General features: G+C 32.3%; 1 protein-coding gene across 2 annotated transcripts; it reads right to left on the minus strand.

Annotated features, from left to right (window-relative positions):
- Nucleotides 1-9,373: 9,373 nt before the first annotated feature.
- LOC143192530 (uncharacterized) lies at nt 9,374-25,419 on the minus strand. Of its 2 annotated transcripts, none has more exons than XM_076397923.1 (4): nt 25,277-25,419; nt 23,324-23,536; nt 13,700-13,935; nt 9,374-9,928 (listed from the first exon to the last, which is right to left on the minus strand). In XM_076397923.1, the coding sequence occupies exons 2-4, from the start codon at nt 23,505-23,507 to the stop codon at nt 9,725-9,727; spliced, it is 624 nt and encodes a 207-aa protein (XP_076254038.1). In that variant the 5' UTR covers nt 23,508-23,536; nt 25,277-25,419; the 3' UTR covers nt 9,374-9,724. The 2 variants fall into 2 exon arrangements, with proteins under 2 accessions (XP_076254038.1, XP_076254039.1); XM_076397924.1 differs by lacking the exons at nt 23,324-23,536; nt 25,277-25,419 and adding exons at nt 17,592-17,666; nt 17,728-17,813.
- Between the last annotated feature and the right edge of the window lie 278 nt (nt 25,420-25,697).

Consider the following 25,697-nt stretch of genomic DNA (forward strand, 5'->3'; position numbering starts at 1 on the left):
CAGCATACCAAAATGCACAGAAATCTGTTGAAAATACTCAAATAGTTCTGAGGTTGCATACATGTGTAATTTGAACACTTTATTAACACTTTATATATCACACTGCCGTTAATATTTATTACAATAGCTGTTTTATACAAAGTTTCTATATTCTTATGAAAAAATATTGTAAGGTGTAAAAATGAGAATAAGACTAATAATAAAATCAGAATAAGACGCAAAGTTTGAATTTTATGTGTCGTTTGCATAAAAAGTCGAGATTCGAATAATTGACTGATAACTATTGGATTATAATTATTGATGAAATAAACGTTCGTATAGTTCAGAAATTTTTTGACGCAAGTTGGTATTCTCTCACCTGCTAATTAGGGACTTTCAGCTTACCAACTATTTACCTGTTCAGGGCTTAGCTAACATATTATTTAAACATATGCTTAGATAACACCTTGGAGCTTTCAGGCTTGGCTGCCAAAATACAACCACCATTATCCAAAGGCTAGTTTATTCTTATACAGTTCAATTACTATTCCAATTTCAGCCATGTTGAAGTGACATGAAGGACTTTATTCGTGTATTTTTAACCAATTGAAGAACCACGTTAAAATGGTATATGCATGAAAATCACTTAATTTTTGTTTTGTTTATTACTATTTTTCTATCTATTTTATTTTTAGTTTTATTTTGTGTGGTACCTATTTTTTATAACTAGTGAGGGTAGTAACTAGTCCAGTGGTTAAAATTTGACCGCAAATGACTAACTTAATCATGTTTCTCACATAATAGGGTAAAGGGAACAATTTAAAAATGAACAATAACAAAATTAACCTACTAAAACTTATATTAACAATATTTTCAACATAGGATTTAATATATAATGTTAATTAAAGCCATACATGTCTGTGTATTAAAACTTATTGAAATATATGCAACTATCTCAAGAATGAAGCTTTTTTAAATTGTATTGCAAGCAATAATAATTTGTTTTTAAATAAAAAAAATTTTAACCTAAATTTTAAAAAAAATTTGCATCGTTCTTAACTTATGTATTCTTCTCCTCGATCTTCAAAATGGTAGCTGTAATTTTTTTTCTGTCCGTAGATGTTTTCATTTCAAGTTATTGTTTTCACGTAGCCATTTTTAAGATATTAAAATATCAATCCCCCTGGCAAATTTTACGCCCTCATTGCCGTCAATTTTAGGATACATACATACATATATATATATATATATATATATATATATATATATATATATATATATATATATATATATATATAAATATAATATAATATAATAGGCTTGCTGAACTCATACTTGCGGCACCAAGAAGAGTATATTGGTTGAGAATTTTTAATAAATGCGTGTTTCATTGCAGAAGAAAGTAAATATTTTTCATTTGTTCAAATAGAGCGAAATTATAGTTCTACATCCAGTATTATTCAAAAAATTTCTGCTACTTGGTAAAATATTTTTAGTTCATAGAATAAAAAATGTCCATTTCTAAGAAACCTATTACAATTAATGGAAACCTTCAGCATGGTTATTCAGTACAATTTAATTGACGTGCAGACAATATGCCAAACAACAAAGACCCTCTGTCTCTATTGTGCTTTAATTTAAGTTCGTGTTGACACACGACGCTTCCTTTAACAATACGGACCTACAATTTTCCGATAACTGTGAGTTTTTTTTCATAACGCCTCCGCTTTCCATTTTGAATATATTTACGAAAAAAGGGTACCGTCCGGGACAATATTACCAATCCGGCGTTGTTGGTGACCTTGTTGTTTTTTCTTTCTTCTAAGATGTATTCTGACAATCGATTCCAAAGTAGTCTGTAGATTCTATTGATTGGAATCTCTATCAACTAAACATTAAACTTGTTAAATGTTAATCAATATATTAATTATTTTTGTTAAATGTTACTTTCGGTGTTTAGTTGGTGAATTGTTGTCAGTCGCAGTTTTAATATTACGAGCGTCAACTACCAGGTGTACAAGAAAGTAATTACTGGTTTTTCTAATGTAATGTTTAACATAATTTCGATAAGGCTAGACAAGTTGGAGTATACCCGCGGCTGCAACATAGTTGATTAATTCATTCAGATTTTTCGGTTGGACCAAATGTTCCAATGGTCCGCCATTCAAAGTAGCTGTCCCAGGGGTCCGTACTTGCGGCATTCAATTAGTAAATGTCTTACTCTCATAAGGTTACACATAGGAGGTCTTTCACCGTTTAGCATATATTTATAAGTAAGTCTTCAATGCCCCTTCTTAGTCGAGAGAAAATGCTCAACTTATATCTTCCTATATCTCGAATATTGTGATTTTGATAAAAGTCTTTCTTTATTTCTCATAATTTGTTGTTAGTTAAAGGGTTTTAGAATGGACTTTATATCACTCTTTCAAAAAAGAAAACTCAATGGGGCTGAATCCTCTTTTTTTTCGCTAGGTAGTCGGCTCTCTCGTTATCTTCGATGTGAGGGAACCCACAAAAAAGATATTTGTGCTGCTTCTTATTGTGGTAGTATGAAGTTCCCTGATGCTCTCTACCAAAGGGCGACCCATCCGTGTTGATCTGAGACTCGCCAGGGAGTTCTTGGAGTCCTTCACCATTACTACAGGTCTACTATCTGGCTTGTTTGCTTTGTATACTGCTAGTAATTCAGCGATGAAAACACTAGTCTGGGAGGGTAGTTGAAAATGTCCCTCCTATAAGACAAAGAAAGTTCTGGTAGACCGAAAAAGTTTGAAGATGGAAAACTGCAAGAGTTATTGAACGAAGATCCAATCCAAGCTCAAAAACAATTGGCAGAAGCGGTAAATGTAACCCAAAATGATTAGGGACCAATTGCAAGTAATGAGGAAAATTCAAAAGATGGAAAGTTGGGTATTCCACATCAATTGAATGACAGGCAATGAAAAATCGAGTAGTCTATGAAATGTGGCTTTAAAGGTATGATCGGAAGCCATTTCTGCATTGAACAGTGACGGGTGATGAATATTTGATGATTTATTTTGAAAGACCTAAAAGCAAAAATCATGCTGATCAACTGGCGAAGCCGAATGATCGACTCTAAGCCCAAATTGTTTTGGTGGCAAGATAATGCTCTGTATTTCGTATGATCAGAGTGGCGTGATGTTTTACGAACTGTAGAAACCTGGTGAAATAGTTAATAGTGATCACTGATTTTTAACTCTGCTCATCTGTCAAAAATCTCCCATTTCGTTAACTTTTCGAAAATCACTTTAAGGTATTTAGCAGAGCTACAACTTTATGCAGAAGAAGCGATAATTAATGTTATAGCCACTTCATCGATTACATAGAAAATATCACTGTGAAACCAGAACACCTGCTAGTAAGCTTCAACTTACTCTCTTCATCAACGTAATTACAGAAGAAGCGATAAACAATATAAAAAAACAATATTAGGAAGGAAACAATAAATCTAGCAAGTCATTGTCTCAATAATACCTAATAAATATTCAATAGTTCAGGTAAACCTTGGGAGCCTTATGGGAGCTCTAGCGGTAAGAGCAAAACATACAGCAAATCATAAACCTAGAGCTACCTACGGAGAGAACTCCTATGGCTTAGATATGTGGACGATACCTTCGTTATATGGACGCACGGACAAGAAGCTTTACAAGGATTCGATCAGTATTTAAACAAAATGTATTCGAAGTTCAAATTCGCAGCGGAGACCGAAAAGGAAAACTTCCACTCTTGGATGATGTATTGGTACATAGAAAAAGAAAGCCTACAATTGCTGTTAGATTTTTAATTTATATTTTAGGTATTGAGCATTGTAAATTTGGAGCTTTTTATTAGTACAAACCCTTATTCACTATATAAATTTTTGTAGTTTCGCAAACAGTATTGGCTCCACGTTGCTGTGATTTATTAAGCCTATTTTCTGTTTTAAAGAAATGTCTTCAAGTGTTATAGTGTAGTTCCTCTATGGTTACGTGACAACAAACATTGGTTATTTAACGAAGAACTTTTTTGGCAGCATTGGATTACTAGCTGGCTTGATGTTTTAAGAGAGCCTCATATTTGCACCTCATAAGACCAAATAATCTCTATAGTTATACTGGATAAATCTTTGATTTTGAATCAAGTTAGGAGTATCAGTTCAGATTAACCAGTACATTTCTTTGCGTTGATTTTTGTCTAACGTGATGTTTCCAATTTAAGCTACCATTGAGATGGATGCTGAGGTATTTTGCTGATTTTTCTTGAGGAATTGTACATCCGCTAACTGATATAATAAAGCTTTCGTCATTTCGGCGTAAAGCAAACTTAATATGAACAGATTTGTAGCCATTATTACTGTACTAGTCGTCGCCATGTCGTCGAAATAGTTACGAAATGCATTTTCTAATGAAAGCTGAAATGGATTGAAAGTTAATACCAATAAAATTTATAAAAAAATAATTACTTAATAAATTTTACAATTATCTCTAATACATTGATATAGTGTGTCTCCAGAACCTTATCAATTACTACCAGTTCTTAAGCAAGAACAAATTTTCTTAGCTGCCTGAGTTCATCAGATATTAAGTTAATTAATATTCTTAAAATTGATCTTTATATTACGAATCGGAAAAAAATTGCTTGAAATAATCTAAATCCCTTGTAAATAGAGCATAGGCGATTCTCGTTATTCTGGAATTTTCTTAGTCTATATGAGGATGAATATGTGGTGTTTTCTTCTGTGGCTGAATATACCTTCCGATAAAATGGAGATATTAATTTGTACAACACAAATAATGTAAAATATAACTTTATATGATCGCATTTTTCTTAGTCGTTAATTAATAACTACCGCAACCCTTTAATAGTTCCAACAATATGGGAATAATCACAACTAATACAAAACCTTAAACAACACTGCTTAAAATTAAAAAAAATTCATTTATTAATATTTTAACTCAAGCGAAATTTTCGTCAAACTGATTAATATGTAGATTTTCCAGTCTTTAGGCTACTTGTAGATCTTGTTGATTGCTACTTGTAGCTTTTCTACAGTATTAGGCAGAGATATATCTTTTGGCATGGTAACAATGTCGTCGGCAAATATTCTAAGTACAGTTTCTTTTATTGTTGGGATTGGGATATTAACAGTGTATAGCAGGCACAAGAGTGGCACAAGACACTACTGAAATAAAGTGTAAGAAAGGATGGAAAGTTATGGGAGGCTATTTATAAAAACATAAAATTAGCTGTAATTACGAAAAAAACGAAATTTTGCTTATAATTATTTTTGTTTTAATTATAACACTAAACATTAAAGTATAATCATTTCATCAGACATGTTGTATTAATGTTATAAAGTAGTTCATGTTCTTCAAGAAGGTATCGTAGTTTAACTGTTCTAGTAAAATTACTGGAATTATCTTTTAGGTGTTACGAAAGAACCTTCTCGAAGAATACGGAATAAAACTTACAACTCACTTATCGGCAGGAACTACGTAGTTCTCGGCGACCGACCCTTTTTTTCGATGTGAACCGTACATTTTTCAATAGGAAAGTCGGAATTTTCAAGGAGCTATTGTGCCCGTACTTTCGGCGCACCGAATCGCGTGCAAAACGGAAACTTTTTTCGGAATAAAGTTATGTAGTCTTAGCCAGCCCATTGAAACGCGCTCCAGACCTGAAACAAAGCAGTCAGAAAGAGAGAGAATTATCAGAAAAATTACAATGAAACAAAAGCAAGCAAAACGCTGCAAAACAATAAGAAATCAAGTAAAGGTCCTTTAAAATGGAAAGAATAGCGGAGACAATGGTTTCCACATATACAAAGTAGAATAGAAAGGAACGCGAAAAGTCATCGCGCTGAGTGAAAAGGGCTGGTTGAACGGAGGGGGCCGGGGGGTGGGCGAGCTCTGGAATAGCGGCAACAATATACAATGGACGTCTGATACAATGGGCGCTGAAAGAATGGTCGAATGCAGTGAAAGCCGCATAAAAGAAGTCACTTTGACGTAATTGTGTAAATAAAAGAGTGAAAACTGATATGCATTACGGGAGTTGAGGGGCGGGGGAGAAATCGATCGCTCTGACATATGACCATGTCGCTGTCTGTACGTACACTTGTCAGTTCGCGGTGGGCGACTTGTTTGTCTTTCATTCTCGATGGAATGCAATTAGTCCGACAACATATTCCAGCTTTAAACTGCACATCTCCCGCACTATCACGTTACTTCGGTTCGAATAACCGTTTATATTTTCAGATCAATTTATTGTTATGTAGTCATTTTAATTACCAAGAACAACTTTAGATTGTTTTATACAATTATAAATAAAATATTAGTTTTTTTTTGTTCTGGCTTAACACTATTCGAATATGTAAAACTATAGGTGGAATGCATGACGCATTCCACCTATAGTTTTATATTTATTTTTATATATACTATTTATTATGGTCCCGGAGACTTGCTCTGGTGTGACAAGTTGGACCGAGTTATGTGTGACTGCCTCTGGGCTTACCAATACACTAAACACTGTGGATCACTACTGTTACTGCATTAAATTTGGAGATATGGCACCCTCTGATCGGCCAGCCGTTATTGGGCACGAGGACCCGGCGATTCTATTGATTCGCGAACTTGAGTTAACACACGACAGAATACTGTCGTATGGGGGCAAACGTTATGACTGCAGTGATGGATGAGGTCGTTTCAGTCTGGAAAAGGGGGGAGGTTAGCGATGACGCGGTGTTAAGCTCCCAGCATGTCGACCAGCTCGCGAACAAGCGTGTTTTCAGAAGAACTTGAACTGAGTTGTTGTTTGTGGCATGATTGAGATATGAAGTGCTTGATTTAAAAACTAAAATAAATAAATAAACAGTGCGTAATTGATATTGTGCACTCACTTTTCTAACAAGGAAAAAGACAAAGTCCACATGCTAAATACGCCGCCACCAGGAGCCAGCAGAAACCACTTTTGGTAGCGCTTATGTATGTTTCAACTTATCCATAAATCATAACTATACATTGGTAACTTTGGCCATTCTGGCCTTGCAACCATGAAACTAATTATCTGAATGTATATGAGTTACCATAACTTAAGAATTATGGAAAATATACGACGATTCGAAGAAATAATATAATAGAGTATAATAAAATGAATAACAATAAATGAATAAATAAATAAATAGGAAGAAGGTAACGACCAGACAATAACGAATAGAAAATAATAAATAGTTAATAAATGAAGACTAATACATACAAAATAATAAATAGAACATAATAAATCGAGAACTCACCATTTGATGAAACTCAATTTGGGCAACACAGCAAAATAAACTGAATAAGAAAAAGGTAGTGATTCTGAACGTCGCGTCTTTATAAATAAATTCTTATGAAGCTCTAATGTCCCTTGGACGTATCACGATATCACATCTGGTAAATACAGGACCCGAAGTAACATCAAGAATGCTGACATTCCTGGCAATCGCTAAGTATGGTATTCGCAAAGGCGACAAACTCTACAATCAAAGTGTCAATCCCGCCTAGTTCCAAACCTTTTTAAGAAAAACATAAGCGACCCAAAATTATAAATTAAAAGATTAATAATGATTTCGTCGAATGATACCTGTCTTTGTCTGTGTATGAATTTGTAAATTAAGATTCTACTAAGCATATCTATCTAATATAAGGTGTAATTAATTTTTAGTTTTTTTAAATTTTTTATCATAAATTAAATTCACCGAATGAGTTTAGTATCCTACATCTATCTTAAAAATATGAAAAAAAATATGAAACCACTTGTGGCAATTTTATTTTTCCACTGGTACAATATAACTTAGTAGATTTCCCGCTGTATTTTAATGATTTATAATATTGACAAAGATTATCAATTCCTTAATTGTAATTAATTTGTTGACATCATAATCTATTTTCGAATCGTGGTGGAATGCTGCTTGTTCGCTCGCCGGCGTGGTGGCAGAAGACTAAAGGCGACAGGACGGTCCACCTACTATTGCGATGTCGATTGTGAACTGTTTCGAATCCTGCTGGGACATGGTCTTAAAGTGAATGTTTGTGATTTATCCTACTAGGCAAGAGTGTAATATCCGACAAGGAAAATGATCCCAGTCACGCCAGTAACCAGGCTGGGTAAGACCGGATGTCTTCTGGAATGACTTCTAAGTTGGTCACTCGCCAGTTCGGAGACCACGTTAAACAGTAGGTCCAGTCTAGATAAACCCTCGTTGGTAAAAAGGAGACTTTAAAAATATATAAAAAATTATTGGTTAGTTTATTTTGGGATTATCCTTGTAATGAGATAATATTAAATAATACGCTACATATTAATTTTCGCGTTACTTTACTGTTCTGACTAACGTTTACTTGGATTTATTTATAAAAAAATTGTTTTATAATCATTCCGTTCTGATACAAAAAAAAGGTATATATTTCATTGTACAAAATCTCAAACATAACTAGGATGTTATATAAATATTTATTTTACACAAAAATATATCGACAAGTACATGATTGTTAGAATACGTCTACAAAGCATAATATAAACATATATTAAAATGGAATTTAATAGTTGAATATTATATGGTTCCTTGACTTATTGAGTGTGTACGATAAGGAACAAACCTTAAGAAACCCAAAGTTCCAAAAAAAGAAAACCTTTTCTGCTTGCAGTAATTATCACTTCAGCTCTTGGCAAATTTGTTAATTCATATAGCCAAAATGCGCATGCCCAGCCAATCCCAAATACGTTTATAATAATAGTGGAGTCTATAAAGACGATAAAAGACAATATTTTGAAGAACAATAATCGTTTATGATAACTTAATGTTTTTTTATAGGGTTCAAAATATGAGTATTAAGTTTACAAGTAAATATAATAAATTATTGGTTACTGACTTGGTGGGCGCAGTATTAAAGGCGACAGGACGGTCCACCTACTGTTGTGATAGTCGCGGGTTCGAATTCTGCTGCGACATGGTCGTGAATTTATGTATGTGATTGTTTAATTTTCGTGATTATCCTTAGGCAAGAGTGTAAAATCCGACAAGGAAAATGATCCCAGTCACGCCAGTAACCAGGCTGGGTAAGACCGGATGTCTTCCGGAATGATTTCAAAGTTTGTCACTCGCCAGTTGGTAGATTTAATGCTGAGGACCGTGGTTCGGAGCCCACGTTAAACAGCATGTTCAGTCCAGATAAACCCTCGTTGGTAAAGAGGAGAGTAAAAAAATGTTTTTTTTTCAAATCATTGGTTAGTTTATTTTGGAATTACCATCGTAATGTGATAATATTAACTAATACACTACATATTAATTATCGCGTTACTTTTTTGTTCCGACTAACGTTGACGAAAGTACTTCAAATAAAATGTGACTTCCAAGACAACTGTTCACAGATTTATTTATAAAAAAAATGTATAAACGTGTTTTATAATCATTCCGTTCTGATACAAAAAAAACGGTATAAATTTCATTGTACAAAATCTCAAATATAACTAGGATGTTATCTAGATATTTATTTTATACAAAACTGTATTGACAGGTACAAAATTGCTAGAGTACGTCTACAGAGCATAATATAAACACATATTAAATCGACATTTAATAGTTAAATATTACAATACAAAGATCACACGAGAATTTACAGGTTAAAATTTGGAAATATGTGTTTTCGCTTTCGGTGAGTAGGTCGAAAGCTCGTCGAACAAAAAATATCACAGCTAAAAATCAGTATTACATTAAGGGTACGACATCTTCAAAATCACAGTCGTTACAGGGGCACGGCGAACGTACAAATAATTGTTTGCGCTTGGGTGGAGGAATATCCCCCACTGGGGCTATTTTTTTCGGATGTGTTACGTTCCAATAGCCGGTTAGGTTGCTACCTAAATCCAGTATGTCTCTGTTCTCGTAAAATATCTTGAGTTTCTCGAGTTGCTGCAACAAAAACACAATGCTATAATGTTTGAAAAATATGTTAATATTTCGGTAGGTGTATGAATTAATTTTTCTTGGAACGTGGATGCGTCAATCGGTAACCTGGCTCTTTTGTATTCACCAACCACGCTAAAGTTCGACCAAAGGGGTTCTGGATTTGTCTAATTGGATGCTATGTAGAACAAGCCTTCGATAAGGTTTGGCATGAAGGCCTTGTTCATAAACTACAGAAAATGCTACCAAAACAACACACCGAACTACTAAAATCGTACATTACAACCAAAATGTTTAGAGTTAAACAAGAAGAAGCTTTCTCTACAACAAAAGAAGCAACAAAAAAAGCTACACAAGGAAGTGTACTGGGGTCAATGCTTTATCTTCTCTAAACTTGTGATATGACACAAATGGATAATATTATGATGGCTACATTTGCTGATGATATTGCGATTATAGCTGTCGGAGACAATAATGAAGAAGGCTCACGAATATTACAACAGGCAAGTAACAAAATAAATAATTAAATACAAGCTTGGAAAATAAAAATTAACGAAAGTAAATCTGTGCATGTACAGTTCACCTACAATCAGACAACGTAACTACAACAATACTGCTAAGTATCTCAGAATAAATCGTGATGCAAAACTCCTCTGGAAGGAACATATAAAGAAGAAAAAAAAAGAACTTGATTTGAAATATAGGAAAATGTATTGGTTAATTGGAAGAAATTTACAATTGTCAGTACATAATAAATTGCTATTTTATAAGAAAATACTGAAACCTATATGGACATATGGAGTTCAATTATGGGGATATTCTGCAAAGAGTAACATAAACAAAATATGAATTTTTCAGAGCAAAGTCCTGACAAGTATTGTGGACAGATACTCAAATACTACAGAACTAACTAGCTACATCGAGACCTTCAGATACCCACAGTCAGTCAAGAAATTAAGAGAATTGCAAGGGGTTATAAGAAAATATTCCATTCTCATGATAATATTGAAGTATTGCAACTTTTGAATACCACCAGAGCAGGATAGAGACTCAAAAGAATCAAACCATAAGATATTGTGTAGTGTTGTGTAGTTAGGTGCATATAATAAAAAATACAGCAGTGACATGTATAAATATTATTTCACCAAAGACTGAGATTTTAAGAGACTATATACCTAGACTAAATCGGCTATACGACTATTTTCGAAAAACTACTTTAAGACAGTTCCACGTAGTTACCTTACCTTGTGAGAAAAATTGACGTTGGAAATAGTAAAATCTGCACGTGACGCAGTTATTTTGATCGCACTGGTCGGTTTGCATGGGTATAGGTTTTATTTATACATTGTTTTAATAATTTTGTATTATAATTAGACATTCTAATGTTTATCAATGGTGTGAGGGCCTCTAATGTAATTTTACATCGGTAAAAACTCCAATAGTAATCGATAATCAGCCAGTATAGTGTGAACTTCGGTAATTTATTTACAGAAATAATATCATTCTAATGCAATGGTTTACTATTTTAAGTACGTTTAATTATGTTCAATTAACGTAATATCGAGGTAAATAATACTGTGATAACATTTGAGGTTAGACCACATTTGTTTTGTTTATTTTGTATATGTTGTTCTTTTTTTAGTTATTAAATACTTTAGAGAACTCTATGTAATATAATGTGCCTTAATATGTCGTACAAGTGTGAATAAAGTCAGTATATGTTTCTACAAGATTCGAATTCCAACTAGACAGAAGAAAATAGGCTTCTGCCTGAACTAATCATCATTTATATATTTATGTCTACGTTAGGAAATTGACACATTGGAAGAAATGTTACAGGTCGTTAAAAATACTTAAAAATACATCCTGAATTTGACGATCTATCTCATCTGACAAAGAGCAACCGATTCCATGGATGCCCTCTACACCCATTGAAAACTTGGGTATGTATTAAGTATTTTTTCCATAATTCTGAATTCATGAAATGCACACCAATATAGTTACTTTTCTACCTATGACAAATATACACAACTGCTCCAAGCATGTACTCATACATATAATTGTACTATGACATTACCATATATTACGACCGTAAATACTATATTAAGGATATATGGATTTTTGACTTATTGAGCTTGTATGATTATGAACAAATCTTTCAAGGTTTAAAAAAGAAAATATTTTCTCCTTGAAATTACTACCATTTCAGCTTCTGGCAAATTTATTAATTCATGTGGACCAAATCTCGATACCTAGCTCATTCCAACTACCTTTATGATATTAGTGTCTATATCGTGTAATCTTTTATAATAATTTAATGTTTTTTTATCGGGGTCAAAATATGAACAGTGTTAAGGTTAGAAATAAATATAATATATTATTGGTTAATTTACTTTGGGATTACCCACGTATATAATGTGATAATATTAAATAATGTACTACATGTTAATTATCGCATTACTTTATTGTTCCGACTAACGCTGATGTACAAATAAAATATGATTTAAAAAACCACTGTTTTAGATTAGATTTATTTATAAAATATTTGTGTAAATTTGTATATTTGTATAGTATAATCATTCCGTTCTGATATAAAAAACGCTATTAATATCATTGTAATAATATCAATGACTGGGATGTTATCTAGATATAGATATAGATGTATAATGTACACTAGTACTTCCGTATTTTAAAGGATTTTTTGTTGAAAAAATTGTTAAATGATGAAAAGTTGAAAATGTTGTCTTCGGTATGAGAGCTACTTCTATGTATTTGTTTTATTATCAGTTTTCTCTTTCTGCCAACTTAACTAAATCCTGTTGAAAGAACGATGTTTTGTTTTGTCTGATGTTTGTTTTGTTCGAATGAACGATCGTGTTTGGTATTGAGCCATCGGCCCATTTTCGAACATCTTCAGCATTCCTATCAGCGATGCCGTATCGATCTGAATAAATGGTAAATAGAAGAAGCTATGTCTGGTGCGTACGTTGGGTACTGCAGAATTTTTCATTTGAGCTATATATCATATATATCATCCACTTTTCATTGTGTCACGATACATCACAGAAAACCTCTCTTTTTTTGCTTGGTATTCAATAATACGGCAATTTACAAAAGGTTCATTTCATTTTTTTAAAATTGTTTTCCTCTAGTCGGAACTTTGTTGTTTACAAAATAGATATCGCTGGACAAAATAATAATTCAAGTGCCCAATAGATTTGTATATACTCAAAGTAACTCTTGAAGTGTCACCTTTTCAATATTTTAAGACATCTAAAACTATGGCTGCGGTTCGTGTTACATGTGAGTTTGTTGCAATTTCAATCGACGGTATATTGAAAAAAATTCAACAAATTTTCCCTATACCTATTACGTTCTTTTGATTGAATTACCTATTGGTAGAATTAACTTTCTTCAATTTCAATGTTTACTCTAAAAATTGTACCACATTGTTCATTGGTTTTATTAATGTCTAATAAAGGTATTGTTTCATTTATATCAATATTATATTTTTTATAAATTATTAATTATTAAATTATTATTAATTGTACAATTTTTGGCTTTTGTTTTTTAAAAATACGAATTGTTGCATCCATGTTACTCGCCAGATTTAGTCCCGTGTGACTTTTTTTCGGATTTTCATCTTTCAGAACCAAAAGGTAAATGCAGTCGCGGAAGCCTATTTTACAGACCGTCTTTAGGTACAAAAATTACTAGATTTTTATATTACTTATTTTGATACTAAACAACGCATTATTAAATAAAATAAAAACTTACTTCACTTTGCTGGTTAATGAAACTTTTCTTGAAACGGCAATCGATGTTTTCCAAAGTGTCTAACGCTACACTCAAACATTTCATGAGTTCCTGCTTGTTGTTTGGCTCGGCCGACTGAGAACACGTGATTTCTTCCACTTTATTCATTTCGGAAAAGTAAGAGTAAGTTCGTACTCTTTTCGGTTTTAGCGCAGATTTGAGCGTTCTAGCGATGGACGTCAGATATTGCAAGCTACCTATTAGAAAATATCTTGTTAGTCGCTTATCAAACGGTAAACATAAACAATTCATATCTGGGCATAGTAAAGGCTCTCAATTGATGTATATTAGGTATTGTAATTTATTTTTGATAAGTTTTTACGTGATAAGATAATTATAGGATTTTAACATTCAATGTACTAATGTGTCTTTTTGGTCATCTTCAGCTTGGTAAAACTATGAGAGATAAGCTAATGTTCTATAGTTTGTTCTGACGAGTAAATAAACATTTTCTTAGTAACGCTCATTCAACTTCTTCAAAATCTTCGGCATATCGTTTTGAATAAAATTTTGATGAAAAACATTTAAACAGTGTGAACATACTCATTAAATGATTTAACTAACACATGATCTGAAAATTCCCGGCACTAACACACACATTTTACCAACTTTCAAAAGAAAGCTGGTAAAATGTCATGATATTCTACACATAAGTTAGTGAGTTATTGAGCTAAGAGTAACACTACTTCTGTTATTTTTAAATCGATGAATCGAAAAATATCGTTCAAGCAATGCAATGGCTTGAAAAGTGTCACAGGACTTCGTTCCATCAGAAACGACAATAAAACGTTGGTTTACTAACTTCAAACGTAGTCGTAGAAGACAGCGATGATGCAGAACGTAGTGGAGGTCCAAATGAGGTGGTAACACCATAAAACTAAAAAAAAACAGAAAATCATTTTGAATGATCAAAAAGTGAAGTTGCGTGAGTTAGCTAGCATAAGATATCAGAAGAACGTGTTGGTTTTATATTATATTGACTATCAGAAAGCTATTCAAAGTGGATGTAACGTTTGCTCACTGTTGACAAAAAAAAGAACGCGCTGATGATTTTTACGTCGATATGTGACAATGGACGAAACACGGATCCATCACTTCACACCGGAATCAAGACGATCATCATCTGAGTGGACAGCAACTGGTGACAGGCCTATTTTGACGCAAAAGATAAATCGTTCTACAAAAGTGGTGTTGAAATGTTAGAACGGCGCTTGAATGATTTTGTGACTCTTAGTGAAGATTACGTTGATGAATAGGATATAATTTTGAACAAAAAAAGCATGTGATGTATTTGTTTTTAATGGAATGAAATTCGAATTATAGAACATTGATAACAAATTGTTCTTCCAAATGACGATGGCGTTGCTGTATAAGGTTATAAACTAACCTGAAAGTTTTTATTACATATAAGTAATATAAGAATGATTATTTGTAAATGTGAATTCATATATATGTAATATCGCGTGACTTATATTGCCTTGAGTTTGTGTTCCCTTGTAACGAACGAATCGGTATTTTTATGACAACCGAACGGTGTGATCAGTGAAATGTCTAGAGGTTTGATTTATATTAGAACAGATTTGAATTTCCAGTATCGTTTGATATCGCCATTCAACAAGTCGTCACTTTTGCCGTAGATTAAACCAGTTTTGGTTGTTTTAAACCCTTCACATTTCCCAACATATATGTATATATATGTGTAAGATATCAGTAAAAAATTTTCTGGAGTTTGACAAAAATCGTTAATGAAACATTATTAATAGGTTTACTGAAAATGGTAATAAAACAAGTTTGATAAAACATAATTGCTTTTAAAGTATATACAATAAAATTTAACTTACTTATAAAATGAATTTTTCTTGATATTGTGGAATTGTCAAAGTTATTTGACACAATCAACCAAACCGTACTGGTATTATTGATATACCTTTGTTAAATATTAGGTGTGATGGTTAGTGTTACAAATTTTCTAACAGTGATAAAAATAGTTTTCTAACGGCATTTTGGTGAATATAAGTGATGATAGTGAATCCAGGTGAAGTATATTATAACCTATAATTTAAATAAATTCTTTTTTATTACGTTTCGTTGCTAGAAATTAAAAATGAACACAAAAGTAACTACCTCAATAACGGAAAGATCTGGAAAAAAGGATAATTGATACCCTAATAAGTGATAGAAAAAAAAGCTTAAGGAATTTGAAATATAAACATTGTGAGCTCACCTCAAGCTCACCTTGAATGACCTCAAAAGCTGGAAGATATGGAGAACGGCAAGCTTTACTGGAGAAAGACTCTACTAGAACTTGTAGTTTGGCTAGGAGTCCAAACCAAATTATAATAATTCAAAAACTAGGAAGAAATATCCTATATGTTTGAATGCTAGATTGATCTTGACTTGAGGTTATTTACTGGATAAGGGAGCATGCAGGTCATAATCACGCTCGGGGTGACCTTGTCTTGATTCAGATCACCTTCTTCGATGACTATATTGCCTGGAAATTAATCAAATTTCAAATCAAATTTCTTTATCGAAGTTAGTACAGTTTCTGAGAAATAATGCAAGGTCGGAGATAAAAATGGACAATATTCCAAGAAATGCGGTTACCTTTTTTTATGTGAAATACACTTTGCTTGTTTACATTATCAATAACATAATATAATAAAGTATTTTACCAGATCACGCTATCAAACCTACTGATATCGCCACCGCGTTTGTATACTGAGTATTATGAAAAAGGTATATAAATAAATGATTCACTTACGTTCTACTAGTTGAAATTTGCATCGTTTATTACACATTGTTAATCTATGTATTAGCGATATCAATAATACTAAGCGAGATAAGATAAATATATCTTATCATTTATCTTATCGCAAGACGATTTTACTATATAGATATGGAAATTATGGCGCTTCGACTATGGTGTTATGATTCCGTTAAAAAAAAATTATAATAAAATTTAAAAAAAATTGGAACCGACTTCAAAAAATAATAGGGAACTCACTAAAAAGTAAGAAATAATCAAACTTAGACTTTTAACACAAGAAAAAGAAACGTTTTTATATAAAATGTATACGTAATAATCGTTGTAGTAACTAAATAAAAATTAGTTTGCAGTCGATGCCGTGCCCAAACAGTAATGTTAAATTGGATTTGTTTTGTTCCTAATTTAATTTTGTTATAATATTATTAAAATTATATTATTATTTTTGTATTGTTTGATAGCTTGACACCGACTTCAAACTGATTTTTATTTAGTTATTACGATTATTACGTACATATTCTATATTAAAATCAGTTCAGCTATAACAGTATACACAAATATCTGATAATTTTGTATAAAAAAATATGTGAAAACTTTGTACATGCCTTTGAAATTTGAGGGTTTCCCTCGATTTCCCCGGATTCCGTCATCAGATCCGGACCTGGTTCCAATAGCACCACCTCGTAAGTGTACTCTTTCGAATAAAGAAAGAATTTTGAAAATCGGTCCATAATTGATGGAGAAATCGGTGAACATTAAAAAAATATACAGCCGAACATAGAACCTCTTTTTTAATTTTGAAGTCGGTTAAAAATTCATTAAATAGTTAAGTACTATGATAATGTTATATAATTTTTTTATCACTGTTGTTTATTAATAGGTTTACATAATACGCGTACGTTTGAGAGAAGATGTATTTTGGTATTTTAGTGTATTTTGGAATTTCATCAGATTTGTTAAAATTAATCATTTGCTTTAGAGCATGCGCATTCTCATTTCTTTGTATCTTTAAGTTCTGAGAGGATAGGTGGTCTTCTGACAAGCTTTGCGCAAGAGCATACATTTGTACATTTATACATTCTGTACCTGATGTTGAAAAAAAAAAGAGTTTATCTTTCTTTGTATATCGCTCCGTGGTATAGAAATGTAGCCCCATGATATCTATAAAAAATCTATATCTATAAAAAAGCTATAATCAAACCATAGTATAAAAATGTGTTACCAGAATAAAGAAAGTAGTAATACTTCCTCAAGTGACCGGAACTCGTTTAAATAATAGCAAAGGTAGTGATATGAAAATTTATCAATAATTTTTTTGTGCAATAGTCTAATATATATTAATTAATGTAATATTTAACTGTGGAATTATCATCACATGGATATCAATAAAAATAAGCGAGATAAGATAAGTATCTTATCATTTATCTTACCGTAAGATGATTTTACTATATAGATATGGAAAGTTTGATGCTTCCATTATGGCCTGATGATTCTGTTAAAAGAAAATTATAAAAATTCATCAAATAGTTAATTTCTATGTAATGTTCAATTGTTCTAATGTTGTTGTTAATTAGTTTACATACTATGAATACTTTTGAGATAAGATAGTTGGCGTATTTTGAAATTCGATTAATTTTTATCATTATTTATGCTGTATAACGAGACGAGGAAAAAATAGAAGTTGTAATATAAAATAATAAATAATAAAAAAATAATAAGATATAGAGGGGAAATGAAAAGAACGAATACTGTATATTTTACCATTTCAAATTATTATTATTTTTCTCCTTTTACCAACTGTGGGTTTATCTGGACTGGACCTACAGTTTTACGTGGGCTCCGAACCACAGTCCTCAGAATTAAGCCTATCGACTGGCGAGTGACCAACTTTAGAAATCATCCCAGACGACATCCGGTCTTACCCAGCCTGGTTACTGGCGTGACTGGGATCATTTTCCTTATCGGATTTTACACTCTTGCCTAGAACATTCACAAATTTTAAACAATCACAGACATAAATTTACGACCATGCCCCGGCAGGATTCGAACCATCGCCTTTACCACCACGCCACCAAGTCAGCAAAATTATTTTAAAATGAACATAAAGTTAAGCTAACAAATACGGCCACGCTAAGGTAAAAATATGTGATTTGGTCAGTAGAACTAATTTTAGTATGGCTGATAGTAGAATCAGGAAGAATATGAAAGGAGTATTCTCTTCTATTAGGGAGTCCCTAAAGCCGTGTAATCCATGCATAGCCCATAGCCCTAAGCTGGGTGACACGACAGTCGCCTAGCATTTGGTAGACTGAGGCGGCAATAAAAGAACCGTGGCGTGCGTACGGATTGGCCAGAATTGCTTATGCGCATTTGTTCTAAATTAGCGTGACAAATTTCACGGCCACTTTGTTTACAAGGGTTGTGGTTAGAAAATAAATTTAAGGTTAATTTTAAGTTTACAACAATTTGTTAAAGTAATATAATTATTTGTTATTTAATAGATTTATTAGATATATTATATTTAGATATATTTATTTAATAGATATTTATCAGCTTGCAATAAGCAATAGGTGTATGAATTATTAGTAACAAGTTATAATTTTGTAACACTAGTTTTGTAGATGGCTATGGAACAAGGGTACATTTATATTAAATCATATGAAACAGAACTAGTTTGAAGTTCATGGTAACTCAACACAAATATGGCAATAGAGTCTTATGAAACAATTTTAAAAAATACATTAAAGGGAAATTTTAGGGTGATAGTTTAAAACTATTAGATTCGTTAGATGATTTGGTTTGAAAATATGGAAAAGGATTTTGGATATTGAACGAACAAATGCTAATAACTATAAATATTTATTTTCGCAAATTAAATATAATAAATAAATATTATATAAATAGGAAATAGAATGTTACAATAAACATCCAATGTAATTGTTAATGAAATGTATCAGAATAGTTGTAAAACCCTCTATTGTAGAGTATGGTATAGGGTATATCTGTAATTACCCACAGTATACGATAAAAGTAGTAGGCAAGCATGTACATTTGGCACGTATGAAAAATATATACAGGGACAACAGAAGAACTAAATAAGGAGAATAGCATTGGTAAAAGAATAAACCAAATATTTAAAGCTTTGAAATCAGTCGATCAGAAATTTTAAATCGAAATATTTAATAACATAGAAGTGATGCTTCAGAAATTTCAAGAAAAAAGTGATTTAAGAGGAAAATGTAAGATGGAAATCCAGCAATACTTTCCAACAACTAAATGGAGAAAAGCAAATATATTTTACCAAAAGTGCAATATAATTATTTCAGTATTTTCTTACTTTTAGGAATAAATATTAATAAGGATTATTACTGAAGACATAGATTAAGAACGGATTAAGGAAACATTAAGGAGGAAAAGGTAGATTAGGTGTAAGTGGATATCAACACAGCGCCTGAACATTATAGGTGATGTGTGTATACAATCCAATAACATGCTGCCTTTTTGAGTATAGCTGTCTCATTAAAAATGTTTTAGATATAAATATGACGCCAAAAGAAGTTATACTGATTCTAATCTTTGTTTTAATATTTTATTTATATAGTTTGCGTGAGTGTGTCTAATAGGTCAATTGAAAAGTCTCCGGCCTTACACATAGATGGCGCTACTAGAATTAAATCCATATGTTTTTTAGTTAACCCTAACCCTCAAAAGATGCGTGTATAAATTTGAAAGCTGTCGGATCATTTGTTTGAGAATTATAGCATTTTGAGTGAAGCCACTTTTGTTATGGTGAAAAAATGGATAAAATGGAATTTAGCGTGTTGATAAAATATTACTTTTTGAAGGGAAAAAATACAGTTGAAGCAAAAACTTGGCTTGGTGTCGAGTTTACGGACACTGCCCCAGGAAAATCAACCATCAAGGATTGGTATGCTAAGTGAAATGAGCATCGAAGACGGTGAACGCAGTGGACGCCCAAAAGAGATTGTTACCGACGAAAACATTAAAAAAATCCACAAAACGATTTTGAATGATCGTAAATTGAAACTGAATGAAATAGCAGACACTCTAAAGGTCAACTGAACGTGTACATCATATCATTCGCGAATATTTGGGTATAAGAAAGCTCTGTGCAAAGTGGGTGCCGCACGAGCTCACTTTTGACGAAACGAAAACAATGAAAAGTTGATGATTCGGAGCAGTGTTTGAAGATGATCGAGCGAAAAACCCGAGTTTTTGCGTCGATATGTGATAATGGATGAAACATGGCTCCATCATTTCACTCCGAAGTCCAATCGACAGTCATCCGAGAGGACTGCACACGATGAACCCGCCCCAAATAGTTAGAAAACGCAACAGTCTGCTGGCAAGGTTATGGCGTCTGTATTTTGGGATGCGCATGGAATAATTTTCATTGACTATCTTGAAAAAGAAAGGACCATCAACAGCGAATATTGCAAATCGGACTACAAAATGGTATCTAAATGTTGGAGGGTCGCTATGATCAGTGTATCACCCTTGAAGGGAATTATGTTGAATAAAAAAAAATAATTTTGCCAAAAAAATGTGTTTTACTATGGTAGGCCGGAGAGTTTTCATCTCTGTTTTCATATCACTTAACATAAATATAACCTTGTTTCATAAAAATCTACAAAATTAGTGTTACAAAATTATTACATTTTACTAATCTATATCTGCTCTATACTGCTGATATCCTAACAATAAAAGAAACAGTATTTGGCACATTTGCGGACGACACAGTTATAATGGCAAAAGATGTATCTCTGTCTAAGGCTGTAAAAAAAGTACAAGTAACGGCCAACAAGATCTACAAATGGAGTAGGGACTGGAAAATACAGCATGCCCGATTCCTTAGACAGAATCAGCTAAATACCTCAGAATATATCTCGATGGTAGGTTAAATTGGAAACATCATGTTAGACGAAAAGCAGGGCAGATTAGACTCAGGACTGCCGATTTAGCCGCACTCTTTCATTTTCTGGTATGCCAATGTGCGAAGGGATTTATAGCTACCTTGTATCCATTTAAAAAGGGAATACAGATTGATAGTGAATCGGTGACCAGAGGATGGTTGAATTTCTGTCCCAAGAAACCTTCCGGGGAATTTCGGTAATCAGTAAAGATGAGCTATTCTTTGGAAGATTCTGTTGAAATATAGGAGAAGGCTTTGAATATCATAAATAATTCAGCAGTTAATATAGAGCCCTCTCTCGGGAGCTTGAATTTGAATGCCTGGTTGTTCATCATGAATGTACTTCCAGATTTTCCCTTTTCCCTAGATACTTCTTAGGGAATAATGCCGTAGAGAACTGACACAGAAATGTATTTTTAAAGGGGGTAGTGAAGGTCTAAGAAAGGAAATAGGGGCGGTGTATAGGGAAGTTATTTAGAAAGTTAATTCCAGCTTTGGAAAGATTGTTCGAAATTATATGGGAGGTTCAGGTTGATTTGTTGGAGATAGGATGACCCAGGACAGGTGAATGAATTCAAGAGGTTGTCAGGTCTAAGGACTAGTGAGTGCTCTCACAGCGAACTTAGAGGGGATTATAGAGAAATCTATTTCAAGCATGGTTTCTTGGTCTGCGCCTGTGTACTGGTTAAACAGCCAGCACAGTATTTGCATGTCTATGGAGCAGCTGGTTGCTTCCATAGAGTAGTAGAGAAAAAACTCAATAGGGGTCATTCAAGTTCAATTCAGCCATTCAAGTAATTTGATTGGCCATTTTAAATATGCATTATAGGTACCTGTAGAAAAACATTTCGCTGCGAAAGCATTTGATTGGTTCTTTGATAAAGTTCGCCACGCAGTTGCGGCACGTTTAAATGACCAATAAAATTTAAATAAAAACAATTTAATTTCTGAAATGAATTTATTAAATAAAATTCAATCAATAAAATTAATATAATCTGTAAAAATAAATATATCTATAAAATACAAATCACAAACAAGAACAAAATTATTTCTTCAGTCTGTTCCCTTTTTCATATTTGGTTAGTGCTATCAGTTTAATCTATCGGAGATCTATTAGAGTTCTGTCTTTTTGTTTTCTTATACCGTACGTAAGTTTTGAGTCTTTCCTTGTTAAAATTCATTTTAGCTATTTTATCCAAAAGTATATACCATTCTTTAATGATATCCAAATACTTCTTCGAAGGTAAACGATTCTGCATTTCTTTACTATCTGCGCATCCGAGTACACAACATTTCCTAGATCGAGAATTCATTCTACTTATTGTACTACTGTCTTATAAATACTAATGAATTAATATCTTAATCTCTAAAGGTTATAAAAATGTAAACACAGCGTTCCTTACGTTACGAACACTGGCGTCCGAAACAAATAAACAATAAAGGCACCATAGAAACGAAGTGAACCAATTATATCCCGTCGCGGCTCTTAGCACTAGCGATTAAAACAAGTAATAAGTTAAAAGTAACGACATCCAGATGTTGGACGACGCGAAACATTTCCCCAAAATTTCCTATAAAGTTAAGTCTCTATTTCTCTGTGGTTGCTTCCAAGACCGCCTGCCCAAAAACAGTATGCGATCAACAGTTGGGAGTTGGAGTATTATTGAAAGAGAAGGGATAGACGCTGGTGCAGTTACACCTGCGACAGAAATGGATTATAGAGACTTTCAAGGAGAGTTAAGGAATCCGATGGAAGAGGACCAGAAAAAGGGGCGGTTAACTGCTCCTTGAAGGAGTTTATTAAAACATATATATTATTTAATTAGAAACTGTGTCGTGTTTGTTTACTTACTCATTTTAATGTTATAAAATTGCCGATACTAACCTTCATCAGATAGAGGTAATAAGCATTTCGAATTTGTAGGCACTAAAAACGGTTCTTCAGTGTGGCGAGGGCATTTGCAAGATAATATGTCCATGCAAGTGAGATTTCCGATGGTTTCATGAATTTCCCGTGCGATAGACGCGTTCATGATATTGGAAATGAGTAATGCCGTGGGAAGAGTCATTTTGAGTATGTTTCACCCACTGTCACAACCTAAAACAAACATGAGAATAGATTTATTATCGGTAAAGTACTGTAGAAAAATATTTTCGTTTTAAATAAGTTGAATATTGATTGATAGTACACTTTGAACAATACATAGTCTATCCTAAGAAGTTATGTTTATACGTCATTGAGATTTTTACTGCAATTTGTAAATTCGTTTTAGAATTAGATAATATTTTCCTTCTCATTTTATTCTAGTTAAAAAGAGACAATGCTGTCTGATAAGTTTAAACATAACCTACTAAAGTCATCCGGTTGTCAAACGTGTACAAAATTCTTTAAAACAATTGTGATAAGTGGCTATAAACCGGCAAACGTTATTTTAATGTTTTGCTTGTTTCGGAATTGTCAACATATATTAGATAGATAGGAAATTAAGAGCTTAGTTATTTACTGGAATGAAATATTCTGAATATGATATTATTCAGTGCTGCCAATTTCTAAGGTGCTGATCATTTATAGCGTTGTATGAAATTCTGTGCATAAAAGATATAAGGCGTTTAGCTTTTCTTGATTTAAAATATATTGTAAATAGTTTTTCACCCGTAAGATAACTAAAATATAGTAATTTTTTTTAATTTTCAAGACTTGACTTTCGTTTAATTTCTGCAGACTTATTGAAAAACCTGGTATATTACTTTGATCTAGGTATAAATTTACAGAACAAGTACTTGGTCATAATGGCACTAATTCTGTAAGTTACATTTGACAACAAGTAATTTTCAGATGTGTGATAATCACTCTACTACTTTAGTTTTACATTTTAAAATTTACCTAAAATATAACCAAATCGTAAAATCTAATATATTACTGTTACTATCATAATATTTATTTTTATTTAATATTTTACTCACTTAAAGTATGTTTATATCTATAAAATATCACTTGTAAATGCAAATTCTTTCAAAAATTTACCCTAAGTATACTTTGACTTAAAATTGTATGTGGATGTATTCACACGGCAATCTTGACACAAAGTAAAGAAAATGAGGAAACTCATTAAACACATTAAAACTTGTATGCTAACCCAACACAACTAGACAGAGTTAGTTAACAGTATGTTTTACAGTATTTAAAAAATTGAGAACGATTCAAAAATAATGCAAAGACTTTTGTAAAGCCAAAAAACTGTTTGCTAAATGCTGTTAACTGTCGCCTAAAAGTAGTTGATTTTGATACTTTAAGAATTAGTTGATCACACTGAAGATAGCTAATTTATTTGACGGAGGTTATAGAGTAAAAAGACGAGAAAATAGATGTATAAATATAACAAATTAATTTTTCAATATGCTAACGCTAAATCTCATGTTACTAAGCTTCCAAGCTTATTTATATATTATATGTGGAAGTTATGTTATTTACCAGACAATACCCCTTTACCAAAGTAAACCAAAGTGATGCATTATAATGACTAATATTATGCATACATATCAAAATAATCCTGGAAACTAGTTGACTAAAGAAACGAATTGCAAAATTTAACCCTGGTTATATGAATTAGTTCATTGTTTTTAAGCACCATAGAATTTATATTATTAATTGTTTTTCCCTAATGCAAAAAATATTTGATGTTTTTCACAAATTTGACATTTTGTCCTATATTTTTAAAAATTACTATTGAAGTTTTGTAAGTTACAATTTCACCTGAATAAATCACTGACATTGAATTTTATTTTATGTCTATATTTTTGTTCAAATTAATCATTTATTTTTTTGTGATTGACTTACCAGAAAAGTATGATTACTAGTTGATTGTAAAATCACTTCATCGAACACATTGACTGTTAATGCCTACACCAACTAATCTGTTTAGTATTTTAGATTATTTTTTGAATTATTTTTTTAAGGATCTTTTTCCAAATATTAGTTGTGCTGCCATCTGGTGGACGACATCAGAACATCGACGGTTTCATATTGATCAAGGACACATATTTATACCATCCACATGGAGATGGCGCTGTGACGTTTGACCGCCGTGCACTAGATGGCAATACCTTTTTATATATTTATTTTTAATATATGTTGTTTTATATAGATTAATATTATTACAATATCGTACTAGTTATAATTTTCAATTTTTTTTAAATAAAGGTGTAACTAGAAATAATTGTTATGATCAGGTTTCTAGGAAAATATTTGTAGAAAAATC

This window comes from Rhynchophorus ferrugineus, unplaced genomic scaffold, assembly GCF_030347505.1.
Source record: "Rhynchophorus ferrugineus isolate W39M unplaced genomic scaffold, kcgeb_rfMv2 rfM3, whole genome shotgun sequence".
In the NCBI taxonomy this organism is placed as follows: domain Eukaryota; kingdom Metazoa; phylum Arthropoda; class Insecta; order Coleoptera; family Curculionidae; genus Rhynchophorus; species Rhynchophorus ferrugineus.

Bases quoted from the DNA above. Each gene is read 5' to 3' on its own strand.
- LOC143192530 (XM_076397923.1), bottom strand. From the start codon at position 23,507: ATGACTCTTCCCACGGCATTACTCATTTCCAATATCATGAACGCGTCT. The intron at 13,936-23,323 runs GTTAGTATCGGC...ATTTTCTAATAG, and splicing joins ATTACCTCTATCTGATGAAG to GTAGCTTGCAATATCTGACG. The intron at 9,929-13,699 runs GTAAGTTTTTAT...TTTTTGTTGCAG, and splicing joins TCATTAACCAGCAAAGTGAA to CAACTCGAGAAACTCAAGAT.